The sequence below is a fragment of the Chanodichthys erythropterus genome, chromosome 20, assembly GCF_024489055.1.
Source record: "Chanodichthys erythropterus isolate Z2021 chromosome 20, ASM2448905v1, whole genome shotgun sequence".
Classification (NCBI taxonomy): domain Eukaryota; kingdom Metazoa; phylum Chordata; class Actinopteri; order Cypriniformes; family Xenocyprididae; genus Chanodichthys; species Chanodichthys erythropterus.
Genome location: NC_090240.1, coordinates 25,392,832 through 25,408,793, shown reverse-complemented (window position 1 = coordinate 25,408,793; position 15,962 = coordinate 25,392,832). Strand labels below are relative to the sequence as shown.

The window sequence follows — 15,962 nt, the reverse complement described above, 5'->3', positions numbered from 1 at the left end:
TGATTTCTGAAGGATCATGTGACACTGAAGACTGGAGTGATGATGCTGAAAATTCAGCTTTGACATCACAGTAATAAATTATAATTTAAAATATATTAGAGAACAGTTATTTTAAATTATATTAATATTTCACAGCATTACATTATTTTTGTTCAAATAAATGCAGTCTTGGTGAGCATAAGAGACTTCTTTAAAAAATCTTACCAACCCCAAACTTTCGAATAATGACATCACTTCTCTTAAAGGTGCCCTAGAATTAAAAATTGAATTTATCTTGGCATAGTTAACAAGAGTTCAGTACATGAAAATGACATACAGCGAGTCTCAAACTCCATTGTTTCCTAAATCTCATTTGTTTAAAAGACCTCCGAAGAACAGGCGAATCTCAACATAATACCGACTGTTATGTAACAGTCGGGGTGTACGCCCCCAATATTTGCATATGCCAACCCATGATCGAGGCATTAGACAAGGGCAGGACGTCTGGATCTGTGCACAGTTGAATCATCAGACTAGGTAAGCAAGCAAGAACAACAGCGAAAAATGGCAGATGGAGGGATAATAACTGACATGATCCATGATATCATGATATTTTTAGTGATATTTGTAAATTGTCTTTCTAAATGTTTCGTTAGCATGTTGTTAATGTACTGTTAAATGTGGTTAAAGTTACCATCGTTTCTTACTGTATTCACGGAGACAAGAGCCGTCGCTATTTTCATTTTTTAAACACTTGCAGTCTGTATAATTCATAAACACAACTTCATTCTTTATAAATCTCTCCAACAGTGTAGCATTAGCCCATTAGCCACAGATCACAGCCTCAAACTCATTCAGAATCAAATGTAAACATCCAAATAAATACAATACTCACATAATCCGACGCATGCATGCTGTATGAATGACGAACACTTTGTAAAGATCCACTTTGAGGGTTATATTAGCTGTATAAACTTTGTCTATGCAGTGCAGTGTTAGAGTCGAGAGCTAGGGAGGGGGTGGGGAGCACGCGATTTAAAGGGGCAGCAGCCCTGAATTGGCGCATTTCTAATTATGCCCCAAAATAGGCAGTTAAAAGAAATTAATTAAAAAAAATCTATAGGGTATTTTGAGCTGAAACTTCACAGACACATTCAGGGGACACCTTAGACTTATATTACATCTTGTAAAAAAACATTAGATGGCACCTTTAAAATCAAAATTCTTAAATTGTGGTACACATTAATTTAGTTACGACAATAGCAAATAAATATCAGTTTGAAAAAATGAACATTTTCTTTGAGAGATGTCGCAACAAAGACTTTATATATAGAAGACGATGCACTCATATTACTATGAATGGGAGAAAGTGCAACTCGCAATATGGTGGAATAATTCCTGCCTTCTAAATAAGAGCCAATCACTTATTGATAAAGTCATTGCGTCATCGCAAGAGCTCTGGTTGCTATAGAAACAGTCAATTTTCTGAGACACGTGCTTAGGACTGCATATGCGCATTGGCTGGTCCAGCCTGAAAAATAAACTTTTAGTAATGCTATTTTAACATAGGTAACCACATTTAGGACACAATTGTTGTCAGATTTCATTGGTGATTTCAAATATGAAATTTAATCTTCAGCTTGGTGAACAGCTGTGGAGAATTTGATGTTTCCCCATTCAGAGAGATAGGAGCTGTTCTTGCATGACTGAAATAGCTGCCCGAGAGGGATTTCAAAGATGGTAGCAGAGTGAAATAACTTGTCTTAAAGGGACTTTGCGTTGCAGTGCTGTTGAGGGTGAACTTTGATCTTCAGACTTCCTGTTCACAAAGCCTCCTAAAATGTGGGGTTACAGGAGAGAACTAATCCTCTGAACTATGTCCCTTCTGGTATTTTCAATCCAAACAGTTCCAATGCCCCCCCTCCCCTCTTCTCATTGTATATTGTTTTATTTGGTAACCTGTCATGTTACTGAAATGAAATGGGTGTGAATGTAATTTCATGTTTACTTCAAAAACAGCAATGCATGTTTTGACAGTTTTTTTCTTTTTTTTCCCCAGGTACAGAGACCCCCTGGCCCCCCATATACAGCACATGAAATCAACAAGGGACACCCAAACCTAGCGGCCACACCGCCGGGTCACGCCTCCTCCCCTGGACTCTCTCAGGTATCAGTTTCAACAGTATCCACTGCGCATCTGTATGGTCATCCTAAAGGCTGGGAGGCAGGAGGAGGGGTGAGTGCTCCCGCACAACTGCCTGAGTGTTTGTATGCTTGGTAGGGCTGGGCAATATGTAAGCAACATTATGAATACTCATTGCAAAGATTTTATTGCAGTGTTAATGTGACTTATGTTTTTAAAGGGAGAGTTCAGTCAAAAATGAAAATGTAATTTTCTCACCTTCATGTCATTCTAAACCCATTAGACTTTGATTTGACTTCTAAACAGAAGTGAAACTGTTTTTATTGAAACCTGAGATATTTCTGTCCCTCCATTAAAGGGGTCATAAACTGCGTTGTTTTATTATTGTATGTTTCCTATGGTGGATTTATAATGTTAGTATGCTTTTTACATTAAAAATTGTCATAATTTAGAAATTAAAGGTATTTTACTACTCTGATTTGAACGCTCTGTTTAAAAGCGCATCTCTGCTGTGAGACTTCAGTGTAAACACCCGCTGCTGTGATTGGCTAACATCTTTGCATATGAAATAGCTAAGTATTACTCTCTCGAAAACGTATAGCATGTTTGTACTATTACAGCTCTCAAGGTTAACTAATTGTGAAAAGTGTTGATTATAGCATTACATTTAGATCTATGGCATTATATTTAGATCGTGGCATTGAAGGTTGCAGTGATGAACATTGTAGCCAATCACAGATATGTTGAGCTTTTATTGGACTAACAAGGAAGTTTTCAGTTCTGAAACTTAGATTATTCTTATAGTATGATGACCTCTTATATATCAAAAGCTCAAGGAAAAGTTGATTTCTCAGTTCATGACCCCTATAAAAGTCAATTTTACCAAAACTTTGACACTTCAAACATTTCATAAAACCCATATGACTTGAACTCTTCAATCCATGTATTCTGAGGAGACATGATCATTTTATATGATTTGAGCAAGTATGGTTGAGCCTCTGTTTACCATATTTGATGTGCTCTGTGTATTTCCATTGATTAGTGTTTAAAAGCCTACATAAAATCTGTTTATCATATATAACAATCGGTGACAATTTTTGCTGAACTAACCCTTTGAGTCAATTTTAGTCTGTGTTGTGTCTTACAAGTGTTTGCAAAAAATTTTTAATCTACTTTATTTTCAGGTGCTATTTGGTCAAATTGATGGGACCTTTTGATTTAAAAAAAAAAAAAAAAAAAAAAAAAAATCACTATTTAAGCCAGTTTGAAGCAAATACATAAATATTGTGGTATATACTGAACAAAATTATAAACGCAACACTTTTGTTTTTGCCCTCATTTTTCATGAGCTGAACTCAAAGATATAAGACTTTTTCTATGTACACAAAAGGCCTGTTTCTCTCAAATATTGTTCACAAATCTGTCTAAATATGTGTTAGTGAGCACTTCTCCTTTGCAGAGATAATCCATCCACCTCACAGGTGTGGCTTATCAAAATGCTTTTTAGACAGCATGATTATTGCCCAGGTGTGCCTTAGGCTGGCCACAATAAAGGGCCACTCTAAAATGTGCAGTTTTACTGTATTGGGGGTGGGGTCTGGGGGGTCCGAAAACCAGTCAGTATCTGGTGTGACCGCCATTTGCCTCACGCAGTGCAACACATCTCCTTCACACAGAGTTGATCAGGTTGTTGATTGTGTGGAATGTTGGTCCACTCCTCTTCAATGGCTGTGTGAAGTTGCTGGATATTGGCAGGAACTGGAACACACTGTCGTATACGCCGATCCAGAGCTTCCAAAACATGCTCAATGTGTGACATGTCCGGTGAGAATGCTGGCCATGCAAGAACTGGGATGTTTTCAGCTTCCAGGAATTGTGTACAGATCCTTGCAACATGGGGCAGTGCATTATCATGCTACAACATGAGGTGATTGTCGTGGATGAATGGCACAACAATGAGCCTCAGGATCTCGTCACGGTATATCTATGCATTCAAAATGCCATCAATAAAATGCACCTGTGTTCTTTGTCCATAACATACGCCTGCCCATACCATAACCCCACCGCCACCATGGGCCACGTTGACATCAGCAAACCACTCACCCACACAACGCCATACACGCTGTCTGCCATCTGCCCTGTACAGTGAAAACCGGGATTCATCCATGAAGAGAACACCTTTCCAAAGTGCAGGACGCCATCGAATGTGAGCATTTGCCCACTCAAGTTGGTTACGAAGAACTGTAGTCAGGTCGAGACCCCGAGGAGGACAGCGAGCACAGTTTGTGCAGAAATTCTTTGGTTATGCAAACTGATTGTTGCAGCAGCGGTCCGGGTGGCTGGTCTCAGACGATCTTGGAGGTGAAGATGCTGGATGTGGAGGTCCTGGTCTGGTGTGTTTACACGTGGTCTGCGGTTGTGAGGCCGGTTGGATGTATTGCCAAATTCTCTGAAAAGCCTTTGGAGACGGCTTATGGTAAAGAAATGAACATTCAATTCACGGGCAACAGCTCTGGTGGACATGCCTGCAGTCAGCATGCCAATTGCACACTCCCTTAAAACTTGTGACATCTGTGGCATTGTGCTGTGTGATAAAACTGCACATTTTAGAGTGGCCTTTATTGTGGCCAGCCTAAGGTACACCTGTGCAATAATCATGCTGTCTAATCAGCATCTTGATATGCCACATCTGTGAGGTGGATGGATTATCTCGGCAAAGGAGAAGTGCTCACTAACACTGATTTAGACAGATTTGTGAACAATATTTGAGAGAAACAGGCCTTTTGTGTAGTCTTAGATCTTTTAGAAAAATGGGGGCAAAAACAAAAGTGTTGTGTTTATAATTTTGTTTGGTGTATAATGAATTCTGTCAAAAGGCTGAAAATACTGAGGAAAAAATCAAATTTTAGCTCTTTTGCCCAGCCCTAATGCCTGCCACCATTATTCAACACATCACTGTTTCGTTGTCTTGTTTCTCACAGATACATTACACACATTTAAAGGATCTTTAGAGGTCAGTAGGAAGGTATTTCAGATAACTGGGTGCGGATGTTGGAAGATTTCCTATGAAATGTGATAAAAATCATTGATTTCCTTGGTAAATCATTTCTGAACTGTAAAAACATAGATTTCTTAAACAGGACTTAAAGCCCAGTGTGTTTCCTTGAGTTAAGGCGGATTTGATCGCTTTTTTGCACTCAGCGAAAATCTGTGAGTCCTGAGCAGATAGGATTGTAAGTTTACATAATCTTTGGGAACCTGCTGTGCTGGCTGTCATACAGAAAGCAGTGCGTCTTACTGCAATGATTAAATAAAGCTGGCGAACTAATAACATGCTTGACATATAATCTTCCCAGTTTGCTATACTCCTCTATCTGCTGTGATGTTGGTCTGTATTGTTGATGTTTGATAGAGACCCAACTCATCTGGGTATGCCGGATGTTCTCTATAATAATTAGCCTGCGGGGAAGTTATTACTTGTTTGTCATGGTGTAAATATGCTGATTACCAGTGTCTGTGTGTGTGTAGAGGTCCGCCAAACACTTGCTCTGTCACGCAAACACGCACACAGCCGACATGCACGTTGTGCCCGGTTCACCCTGACAGAAAGTCTGTCAGGGTGACTCAGCTGTTCTCAAGCTTGTTATCTGTCTGAGACCAGCGCTCACATTCCCACTCCACGCCTGCACCGTACTGCCAGCACACCCGCCTATTAATAGGCTAAGAGTGCTCCAGAGGCTAAACCTTAATTACCCTTCTACTCTTTCCTCAATCAAAACATGTGCATGTGAATGCAGAGAAAGTATCGGTGAGGTATGTGCATGTCAGAGGTGAATAGAGATACCACTAATAGATTTTGCAGCTGGTGGGTATCGAAAAATGAACATGGGTAATTTTTTCTATCACATGGGTGAAACTGTTTTTTGAGTTCAAGCATGCAGCACTCAAAAGGTGGAATAATCTCCATCTCCATGTAGAGGTTTGTTGTGACGTAGCAGTGCTTAGCACAGATTCTGATGCTTATAATTAAAGCTACAGATGCTTTGCATTAAATCTTGTCATGATAGAATGAATGAATCATTGAATGCAATAAAAATTGTTCTGACTGCATCTAAAAACAAACATACAGCTTGATCTGTGTAGTCTGATTCATGAATGAATGAGCAGACTTTAAAGTCTTTAAAAGATTCCTGTGTTATTGGCTGAATCATTCTAAAACCACCAAATCTTTCAATGAATCTGCAAGAGAGGTTATTGAATTAACTTGCGCTACCATTTAGGGATGTCCAGATCAAGTTTTTTGTGCCCTGATGTGAATATTGAGTAGGGGTGTAATGGTACACAAACATGACGGTTCGGTACATACCTCGGTATTGAAGTCACAGTTCAGTATGGGTTCGGTACAGCAGGGGGAGAAAACTAAACATAAAAAATAGCTTTTTTTATTTCTATTAAACAGTGGTTTATTGAACAAATTGTGTCTCTGTTTAAATAAATTCAATTATAATTAACATTTTCTTAAGGATAAAAAAAAAATCCTAATAATCAACACTCAAAAAACAAAAACAAAAAAAACAAAAAACTTGGAAATTGCACATAGGGCTGGTTTTGACTTAACTTCTAAACCTAATTCACATTTTTTTTTTTACTCCAATTCATTTTTTAAATATAATCATTTACAGTTACTTTCATAAATTGTTTTCACAGCAAATTTATTTAAACATATTAAATAATTAAGAGATTACTAACAGGTTCATTTAAATATAATAAATTTATAAGGTAATATAGTGCCCATATTAAAGGGTTACTTCAGGATTTAGCATTAAGCTTTGTATTAGTAGAATACCACTAGTATTTTCGAATTGGCGTGCTTTCCCCCTTCATATCAGCCCGAGATGAGAGATTTATGCATTTTTATTCTGTAAAAAAGCATCCGATGACGCAAAAAACGTCATTTTGCGTCATCAGAGGCTTTTTTGGCCAGAGGCTTAAAACTACAGCCAGTAATAGCAGGTAGTTCCGCATTTTTTCACCACACCCATACATATGCGCGTTTGAGGTTACTCACGGACACAGATCAAAGATTTTATCAAAAGTGGGTGTCAATTATATTTTTAAGCTTACAGTAATTAACTTTATTTTGTCTGCACTACATCAGTGGTTCATCTCGCAAATTTATCGGTCTCTGCAGTCATCTCAACCGATACAGCAACAGGCTTTTGTGGTAACGTTAGCATAAATAGATAAACTTTTACAGAACAGAGGCTTTACTTTGATAACAGTCAACTTATATGCAACTTATATGTAATTGTCTATCTAACGTTACTTTGCTAAGTTTGCAGTTTTACTGCTACCTACAACACTACATATAGGCTACTGTGTTATCAGTCTAGTATCAGCGAGTCTTACCTCTGGGCGAATACGCTTAGTGCCAGATGCCCAGGCTGTTCGTCCTCTGGGAAAGTGAATATAGATGGTATCGCGGTGTCCTTCAGAATGGTTCTCTTCGTTGCAAAGATATTTGGTTCGTAGTCCTCATGCTTGAAATGGAGACTACATATTCTGCTACATATTCTCTATTTGTTTGAATTTTCCTGGCAATGCCCCCTGTAACCGATAGGCGTGGTTTGGGCGTGGCCTCGCAAGGGCAGCAAAACAAGTGCATTCTGGGAGTTGTTGTCTTTCATCCACATTAGTCAAAAATACATTTTCTGCTTTTTCTCAGTCTAGAAAGCTCCAAAATCAGAAATAATTTCACATTTCTACTACATAAATGACCAATTTTAAATACACATTCATCTTTCCAGGGGTGAAGTACCCCTTTAAGTGAAATGCTCCCCTCTAGAGTAGGGCTGTCATGATTCCTTGATTATATTAGAGTACACGATTATTTTTTTTTTTAAATCCTCGATTGCAATTTACCTGTGTTGAGTAACCGGCAAAGTACCGGAAGTGCCACACTCCACAGATGAGAATCCATGAAATGCATTATTAGACAGTTTTCTAAGACTGCACAGTGAATTAAAGCCATTTAAAAACCACATAATAGCATAGTGCTATTGTGAATTCACAAAGGCTGCAGTTCAATTAAATAAATATATGCCCTTCACATTTAATATATGCGCTTTAATTATTAGGTTATGTGCGCCTCAGAGCGGCTCTCTTCACAGTAAATGATGAACTGTTATCATTTACATGCATGGAGCACGTCTCAAACTCCATCTCTGCAAAAGCTGTGAGTTTGGTTTGCTTATAATGTTCACCTGGGAATGCAATGCGGCATTTCATCAGATTTGTAAGGTAAATCATTTAAAAACCTGCGCCAGCACAGGAGAATACTGTACAACAGTGTTCATTTTGGCAGCCATTTTTGATTTAGTCTTAGTCTTTAGCTTAAGACGAAAATGCTCCTTAGTCTTAGTCACATTTTAGTCATTTTAGTCTTTCATATTTTAGTCTAGTTTTAGTCTACGAAAAGTCATCACATTTTTGTCAAGTCTTAGTCATTACTTTTAGTCAATCTACATTAATTTTGATAGCTATTTTATATGTAGTCTTTAGACAAAATAGTCATTATAATTTTTCTCTTTAGACCAATTCATGTAAGCTTATGAAAAATTTGAATCAAGGTAACAGGCTGTATTGACATTGCACTCTTAGCAGTAGCACTTGTACAATTCTACATATCCTCTTTCAGGGGTTCTCAAACTTTCTAGAGTGTCGTACACCCTGAGGGATTTAACATTCTTCTGTGTACCCTCTCTTTTCCACTTACACTGCAGTTACAAATTTCCATTAAGGGACAATATTTGCCTTCTTAAATCGATTTTTCCAGTGCATTTTTTACCTTTATAAATACCTTTGTAAAATAAATAATGCCTTAAATAATAAAAAAAATAAAAATAAAAAATGCAATAAATACAATGATGATAAAAACGAAGTGATACTTTTAAATATTACATTAAAACCACCAGTAGGTGCCATTAAGTCACTGTTTTTATGAGTGAATCATTGAGTCATTCATTCTTTCAGTATTAAAGCAAGCGGCTGTATTTATGAATGGATCATTGAATCATTGACGATTCGTTCAAAGCCACAGATTCGTTCGAAACGGCTTGTGTGCTGCAGTTCTGCTGTGGCTTTAGTTGCAAAAATACTGACAATACTGTTTAAAATGTACATCACTTAATATTACCCTTTTGTTTGTTGAACTGTATAAAATCAATATTTGGGAAATTATATATTATATTCGGTCAATATTCTTGCTGGTATAATATGATCAACATTAAAAACAGTAACTCGCAGAAGGGTATGTTTTTGTATCGAAAAGAGTTTTAATCTTAAATCCATGCAGTCTGTGTCTATATGTTCTTCATGTTAGTAAGTGCTAAATCCCCACTTTCACAACGTTATATTGTCAAGAACAGCATTAATGTAGCACGATGCTGGCTTGTGTGGGTGAAGTCAGTTTTGACCGCGAAAGATGAGGTAATTTGATTGAATGTTGTGTATATACGACATTTTACCTGCTAGAAATACAGTTCAGTTTTCATGTTATTTTAAGGTGGAGTAGAATAAAATAAATGGCACTTTTCGCGTCAGTTTGAGATCCACTGCTGGTTATCAGCCTGCACTTTGGTCTCAGATTTAGTAAGTAAACGAGTAGTGCAATATAGACACTTTAATTTAAGTAGAAAATCTGTAGAAAAGTGCTGAACTCCAGCTTACTTGTGTTTTCAGATCATCCGCGCTTATTCCTCAGTGTAGAGAGGGCTTGTGTGCATGGTTGCCAGATTGCAAAGATGAAGTAAAACGTGTTCTTTTAACAGAAAAGCTCTGATAGGGGGTTTAAATTCTGGAAATCTGGCGTGACCGCTTGTAAAGACAGTCTGTAATGTTTTGTCTCCTTTATTCGACAAAAACGAAAAGTGATTTCAAAAGAGTGATTTACGTCAAGTGTTGAGTCTTTTAGCCACATTTCAGTCTCGTCTTTTTTCGTCAACGATATTGCACGTGTAGTTTTAGTCACGTTATCGTTAAATGAAATTGGTGTCATCACTCCTCGTCTCGTCTTAGTCATGGAAAAAAAGGTCGTCAACGAACATTTTTCGTCATAGTTTTCGTTAATGAAATTAACACTGTTGTACAATACTGTACATACAATACTGAGCCTGTGTTTCTAAATATGCGAACTATTCATTGCGATTTCAAAATAAAAGTTTAAAGTTTGCATTTTTTGATGTCCACATATTCTTGTTCAAGAAATTACAGTGACTGTATCATTTCTGTATCATAAAGAAGTGGCCAGATATTAAAGATTAAGTGAACATTATAATTAAAAGTTGTTTGGCCAATATTAAACAAGGATTTGATCTGCTGTAAAGTTTAACAACAACAATCACCACGCAGTTGGTGCCCTCTGCAGGCATTTGCTATAATACAAAATTGTTTTTTTATAAAACAATACTTACTTGCTTTTGATACTTTATTTGAACTAAATATTATCGCCTCATTGTTATTATAAAGGCTATCGTTTGCTTAGGTCTATTTTTATTACCACAAAAAATATACTCGATTAATCATCAAAATAGTTTACGGATTACTTGATTACCAAAATAATCGTAAGTGACAGCCTTACTCTAGAGTTAATTTCTCTCGTGAACTAACTGCCGTGGACATTAAATGACTTTCCTGTGGTAAATGTAATGCTATGTGAGATATTATTCTTAAACTGTTTTATTGATGTCTTTCCACGGTTGAAATACTGGTTGAGAGATTACAGGAATATCTAGATCGTCTGTTCTTCTTCTGTGGTTTTTCCTGTTGTGACGGTTAGCAAAAAGCATTGCATTACCGCACCCCTTCTGGATTGGAGTGTGGATTGCCTGTGACTGACTGTATTCATCGTCTAACTGCATGGTTTGGGACGAATACATGTACCGTATATATTGCTGTCAGCCAGCCAATCATCTTTCAGGAAAACATTTTTTAGTTCAAACCTTACTCTGGATGACCCATGAGCCATCACTGTTCGGCCCTTGAGCAAGATAGACTGACAGCAAAATAAATGTACTGTAAGTTGATTTGAATTAAAGCATCTAAAGCTCTGTTCTGCCATCCTCTATAGTTCAATATGGTCCGAACCCTGTGGCACACAAATGCTCTGTTTGCGCCCACTCACGTCTGCTCAGGACTACGCCTCTGTTTCTCTCTCCTTTTCTCTGCCTTGAAGGCAGCATTGAGGAGATGGCAGATTTGTCAGTGTCAGCAGACCGCAGTGTTTGCAGCGGCAGGGAGTGGACACATTCACTCTGTCACCCACACTCACGCAGCACACGCTCACTCAGCTGTAGGGATTTTATCAGTGAGGGTAATACTCAGATCCATCCTAACTGCTGTTTCTCCTCCTCTGCCGGTGGTCGTTCCTCCTTGACCTCTCTGGGACCCCGTGACTCCGCAGTCTCCGTACACACCGGGGCAGAATGCCGGCACAACCCCTCTGGTCTACTCTCCGCCAACCCAGCCAATGAACGCACAGCCTCAGAGCCGCCCGGTGAGTGTCCGTGACTTCATCATGATAACATGTAATCTTTTCAAATTAGACTTCTGTTAGAAATGCTCCCTTTCTGCTAAGAGCTATGCTGTTGTTTATAGTGCGGTTTTTGATGATCAGTTGGTGCTGTGTGTATATGGTACATATAACATGCCTTGCGCCATTACTTCCTTTCTGGATGTACGCTGCATATGTCATGCACAGCTTGTGGTTTATGTGTTTGTGGGTGATCATTCTTACCTCTCGCTTCTTTCTTTCTCTCTGATTCCCTCCCTCTGCCATGCCACTCTTTGCCTTCAATCAGTTTGCCACTGGGCCTCGTCCGACCCATCACCAGGTAATGTACGCATACGCATGGCCTTCTTTCACACATCTCACTAGCTTTTTATTGTGTTTCTTAGACTAATGTAACACATTGATCCGGTTCATTGCGATAATTCAGAGAGATTGTTTACAGCTCCAGTACATTCTGGACTAAGAACTAGAAATTTGTCATGGGCCCTTTGACAATGGGGCCTCAATAATGTCCGCTATGGCACTGGGTCCCAACCTTTTTGGCTTCAAGACAAAATTTGAAGGCCCTCCTATCTAAGCTGATACCTCTGGTGATTAAAAACGTATAAAAACATATAAATGTAAAAATTTGACGTCAGTTTAATGTTGTACATATTTATTTTTAGTGCATTTTAATTAAGATTGTCAATATAACTACATTTAAATAATTTTTATACATTTATGTATAAAATACATATATATTCTTGAGGCCTGCAAATTTAATGGCAAACAAACACTGAATTCAACCTGCACTCATTTAAAGTGACAGTTCTACTCATGTCATTCTTTTTTTAATTTTTTTTTTATTTTTCTTCAATGGTCTTCAAAATCATATTTCTTAACAGGAAGGAATTTATACAGGTTTGAAAGGACATGAAGGTGATTAAATGATGACAAAATGTAACTTTTTGAAGTCACTGTCCCTTTCATGACCCACAATTAGTTGGCTTAGAAGTGACACCAATAATTTATTAAAACGATGATCCATCATGGTCATTCATTGTGACATTTTGCTGAATTTTTAAATTTTGTTATTGATTCTGTTATTGATATCTTGTGATCCAGTTAGTCAGTCAGCAATTTGTCTGAGGCAGGTAAAACGGCAAGAAAGATGCAGCAATCTGTCGTAGAAGAAAGTCATACAGGTTTGGAACAACACAAGAATGAATAAATTAATGAATCAAATGGCATCAGACTTCAGACTTGTAGTGTGCTTAGTGTATTACAGGATGTGTTTACTACTGTGAGTTCAGGCTGTAACAAGTGAATCCTTTTGTTCAAAAGAAATAGCCAAGTGTAGATAGTAGATCTAGTTCTAGATTTAGATCTAGTTCTAGATTTAGATCTAGTTCTAGATTTAGATCTAGTTCTAGATTTAGATCTAGTAGATCTACTGCATTCAGGGATCACCCTGTCTAACTCTTGGACCAGTTATGACACAAACTGACAAACACACATTTAAAAATAAACGACTTGGAACAAACTGTTCAGCAAAATATGCATTTCAGAGTTGTTTGTGTGATTTGTTGTACTTTGAAGATCACTGGGAAATATTGGATGTGTAATTCTGCCTGAAAATATGACCTTTTGAAAATTATCAAAAGTAATGACCTTTTAATTGACTTAAAGGCCATTTAAATATTTAGTTAAGGTCATAATTTAGACTATACAAGTGCACATTCACTGTATAATAATACATGGAATCCCAACTCCTTCATTTTTTGGCAACTGGACCACTGTAACCTAAATCATTTACTTGAGGTACCCCATGATTTTAAAATAATAGTTCATCCAATATATGATAATATTTATATAATAATATAATATTTTTTATTGTTTACGCTGTTTTTAATTGTATATATTTATTTTGGTAACTCTTTATTTTACCGTGTTCTTGTTATGTACGTTATATGTAGTTACCATAGTAATAACTGTAAATTATGCATAGTTGCATGCAATTAACCCTAAACCAATCCCTAATCTTAACCCTAAAATAAAGTGTAACCTTTTTCTTTTTTCAGAATTATACTTTTTTATTTAATTCTGAATTTATTTATTTATTTTTTTACAAAATCATCATTTGCATTTAACACTATCACTATGTGTCTTCATCTGGGTGTGTGTTTCCTTCTCTGAATTATTATCCTATAGTGATATTTGAACTTCTGTCTCTTTAAATATTGTCACAGGAACTCGTTTCTGTTCAAGACTTTCTGTTCCATCTCTTTTTTTTTCAGTTCATTGTGAGCGTCTGTGAGGGTTAGTGGATTTCAGGTCCTGTTTCTTGTGTGTTGCCACATAAAGATGATGTCACTTGGCTACCTAAAAAGCAGAGCATAGTGCCCTCTTGTTTTGTAAATGGCTTTCCCTGAAGGAAAGGCTCTTTGCATGCTCTGTATTGCAGATCTCTCCTTAAGTGTGTGTGTTAGTCTCTCTCTATCCCTCCATACCAATTAGTGCATTATCCCATTAGCTTCTCTCTCTTTCCTGCTTCCTGCTTCAATATTCAAGGGAGGATTCAGACCCATTCAGGTAATTTGCAGTCTTGAGGAAAATGCATGGCATGAAGTCCTCTGTTTCTCTCTCAACATCATCTTACTGCTTCCCTGCCCAGTCAACTGCACTGCAGCTACCCACCCCAAAGACAGCAGAATCCTCCATTTCAGTTTACATCGCCTCATGTTCATGTTGGTCTGATTTGTTGGGCTTTTTGAAAGTGCTTGCTGTAGATTTATTTTATTAGTTTTGCATGTTGAATGATTTCTTTCTATATGCATCAATTGCATCCTGTTGGAACTGCTTGTCGACGGGTGGATTCTCTGCTCTGCAATGTTGTAATGCTCTTGGAAACATTACTGCTAAAATGCAGACATTGAGACTCTGTGTGTTATCAGAGGATTTTCATGCTGTTTTTCAGCTGTTAGACATTGATTCCTAAACATGAATGTCGTAATTATTGACAAATGTGGATTTGCACCAATGATCATGAACACTAGTCAAAAAAGATTGTTTTTAAATTGTTTTAATTAAAACATGACTGACGAAAGTGCAATGAGAAAAATAACACTGCAACAATGAAAAAATACAGAACAAATTGACCCAGTATGTTGAGGATTGATCTGCTTGTGCTGGAAGATCTGAATAGTAGTGAACTATGTTATCTGCTTTGAGAGCAGGTTAATTTACAACATAAACACTAATTTTTGATATATGAACTAATTTAATGTTTTTGAACATTAAAGGACGTTTTTTATGCTCACCGTGGCTGCATTTATTTGATTAAAATAAAGTTAAAATAAAATAACTCTTAATATATTTAAATTGTAATGCATTCCAGTGATGGCAAAGCTGAATTTTCAGCATCATTACTCCAGTCTTTAATGTCACATGATCCTTTAGAAATTATTATAATATGCTGATTTGGTGCTCAAGAAACATATCTTATTATTACCAATGTTGAATGCGAATGATGAAAACAGTTGTAGTGCGTAAATATTTTGATTCTTTGATGAAAATCTTACTAACGACAAACTTTTGAATGGTAGTGTAGCCTATATTAAAACACAAATGTGTAACTGAGGTTTTCATAACGTAGTGGTTCCCAACCCTGGTGCTGGCAAACCCCCAGCAATACACAGTTTAGGGCTACATCTGCACTAATGTGGATACATTTAAAAACGTGTCTGTTTCTCTACGTTTTGGCCTTCTGTCTAGACTGAGACAGCATTTTTGTCCGGTGAAAACAAGGCTTTTTGAAGACGCTCTCCCAAGTGGATGAATTTGAAAATGCTGTTTTCGCATTGTAGTGCGGATGGTGAAAACGGAGGTATTTGAAAACTATGGACATATGTTTGGTCATTTGATACATATTCTTCAGGTAGATATTAGATGTGCTGTTTACTGTCACAGTTTGCTAAATATGTTACTTTGTACAATCTTCATATTACATTCCTGCAAAGATGACAGAAAATTTGCTCGCAATTGCTGTCCTGCGGCAAAACATGAGGGCACTTGGGTTTTGGACCATACATGGAATGGCAGTTGAGTGCGGCTTGAACGCACCAGTAAGTGGTGAAAGATTTTGCTAATAAAGTGATGGTGCCAGAAGAATAGGGAGATAATTTTATTATTTATGGTCTCTTGATATCATCTAAGTGAGCTTTTATTGCGTTTTACGCATTCACAGCAAGATGATTTAAGTGATTTTCTGATTTTGCAGTATGGACAAGGAAC

At 37.3% G+C, this 15,962-nt stretch overlaps 1 protein-coding gene across 3 annotated transcripts in view; it reads left to right on the top strand.

Annotated features, from left to right (window-relative positions):
* The window catches only part of eif4g3b (eukaryotic translation initiation factor 4 gamma, 3b), a 66,191-nt gene that overhangs the window by 12,420 nt on the left and 37,809 nt on the right, over nt 1–15,962 (top strand). For 2 of the 3 annotated variants that reach the window (XM_067372443.1, XM_067372442.1), the window contains exons 3-5: nt 2,039–2,215; nt 11,583–11,675; nt 11,980–12,012. In XM_067372443.1, coding sequence (XP_067228544.1) covers nt 2,039–2,215; nt 11,583–11,675; nt 11,980–12,012 — 303 coding nt within the window. The remainder of the gene's footprint in view (nt 1–2,038; nt 2,216–11,582; nt 11,676–11,979; nt 12,013–15,962) is intronic. The other variant, XM_067372444.1, reaches the window with a different exon arrangement.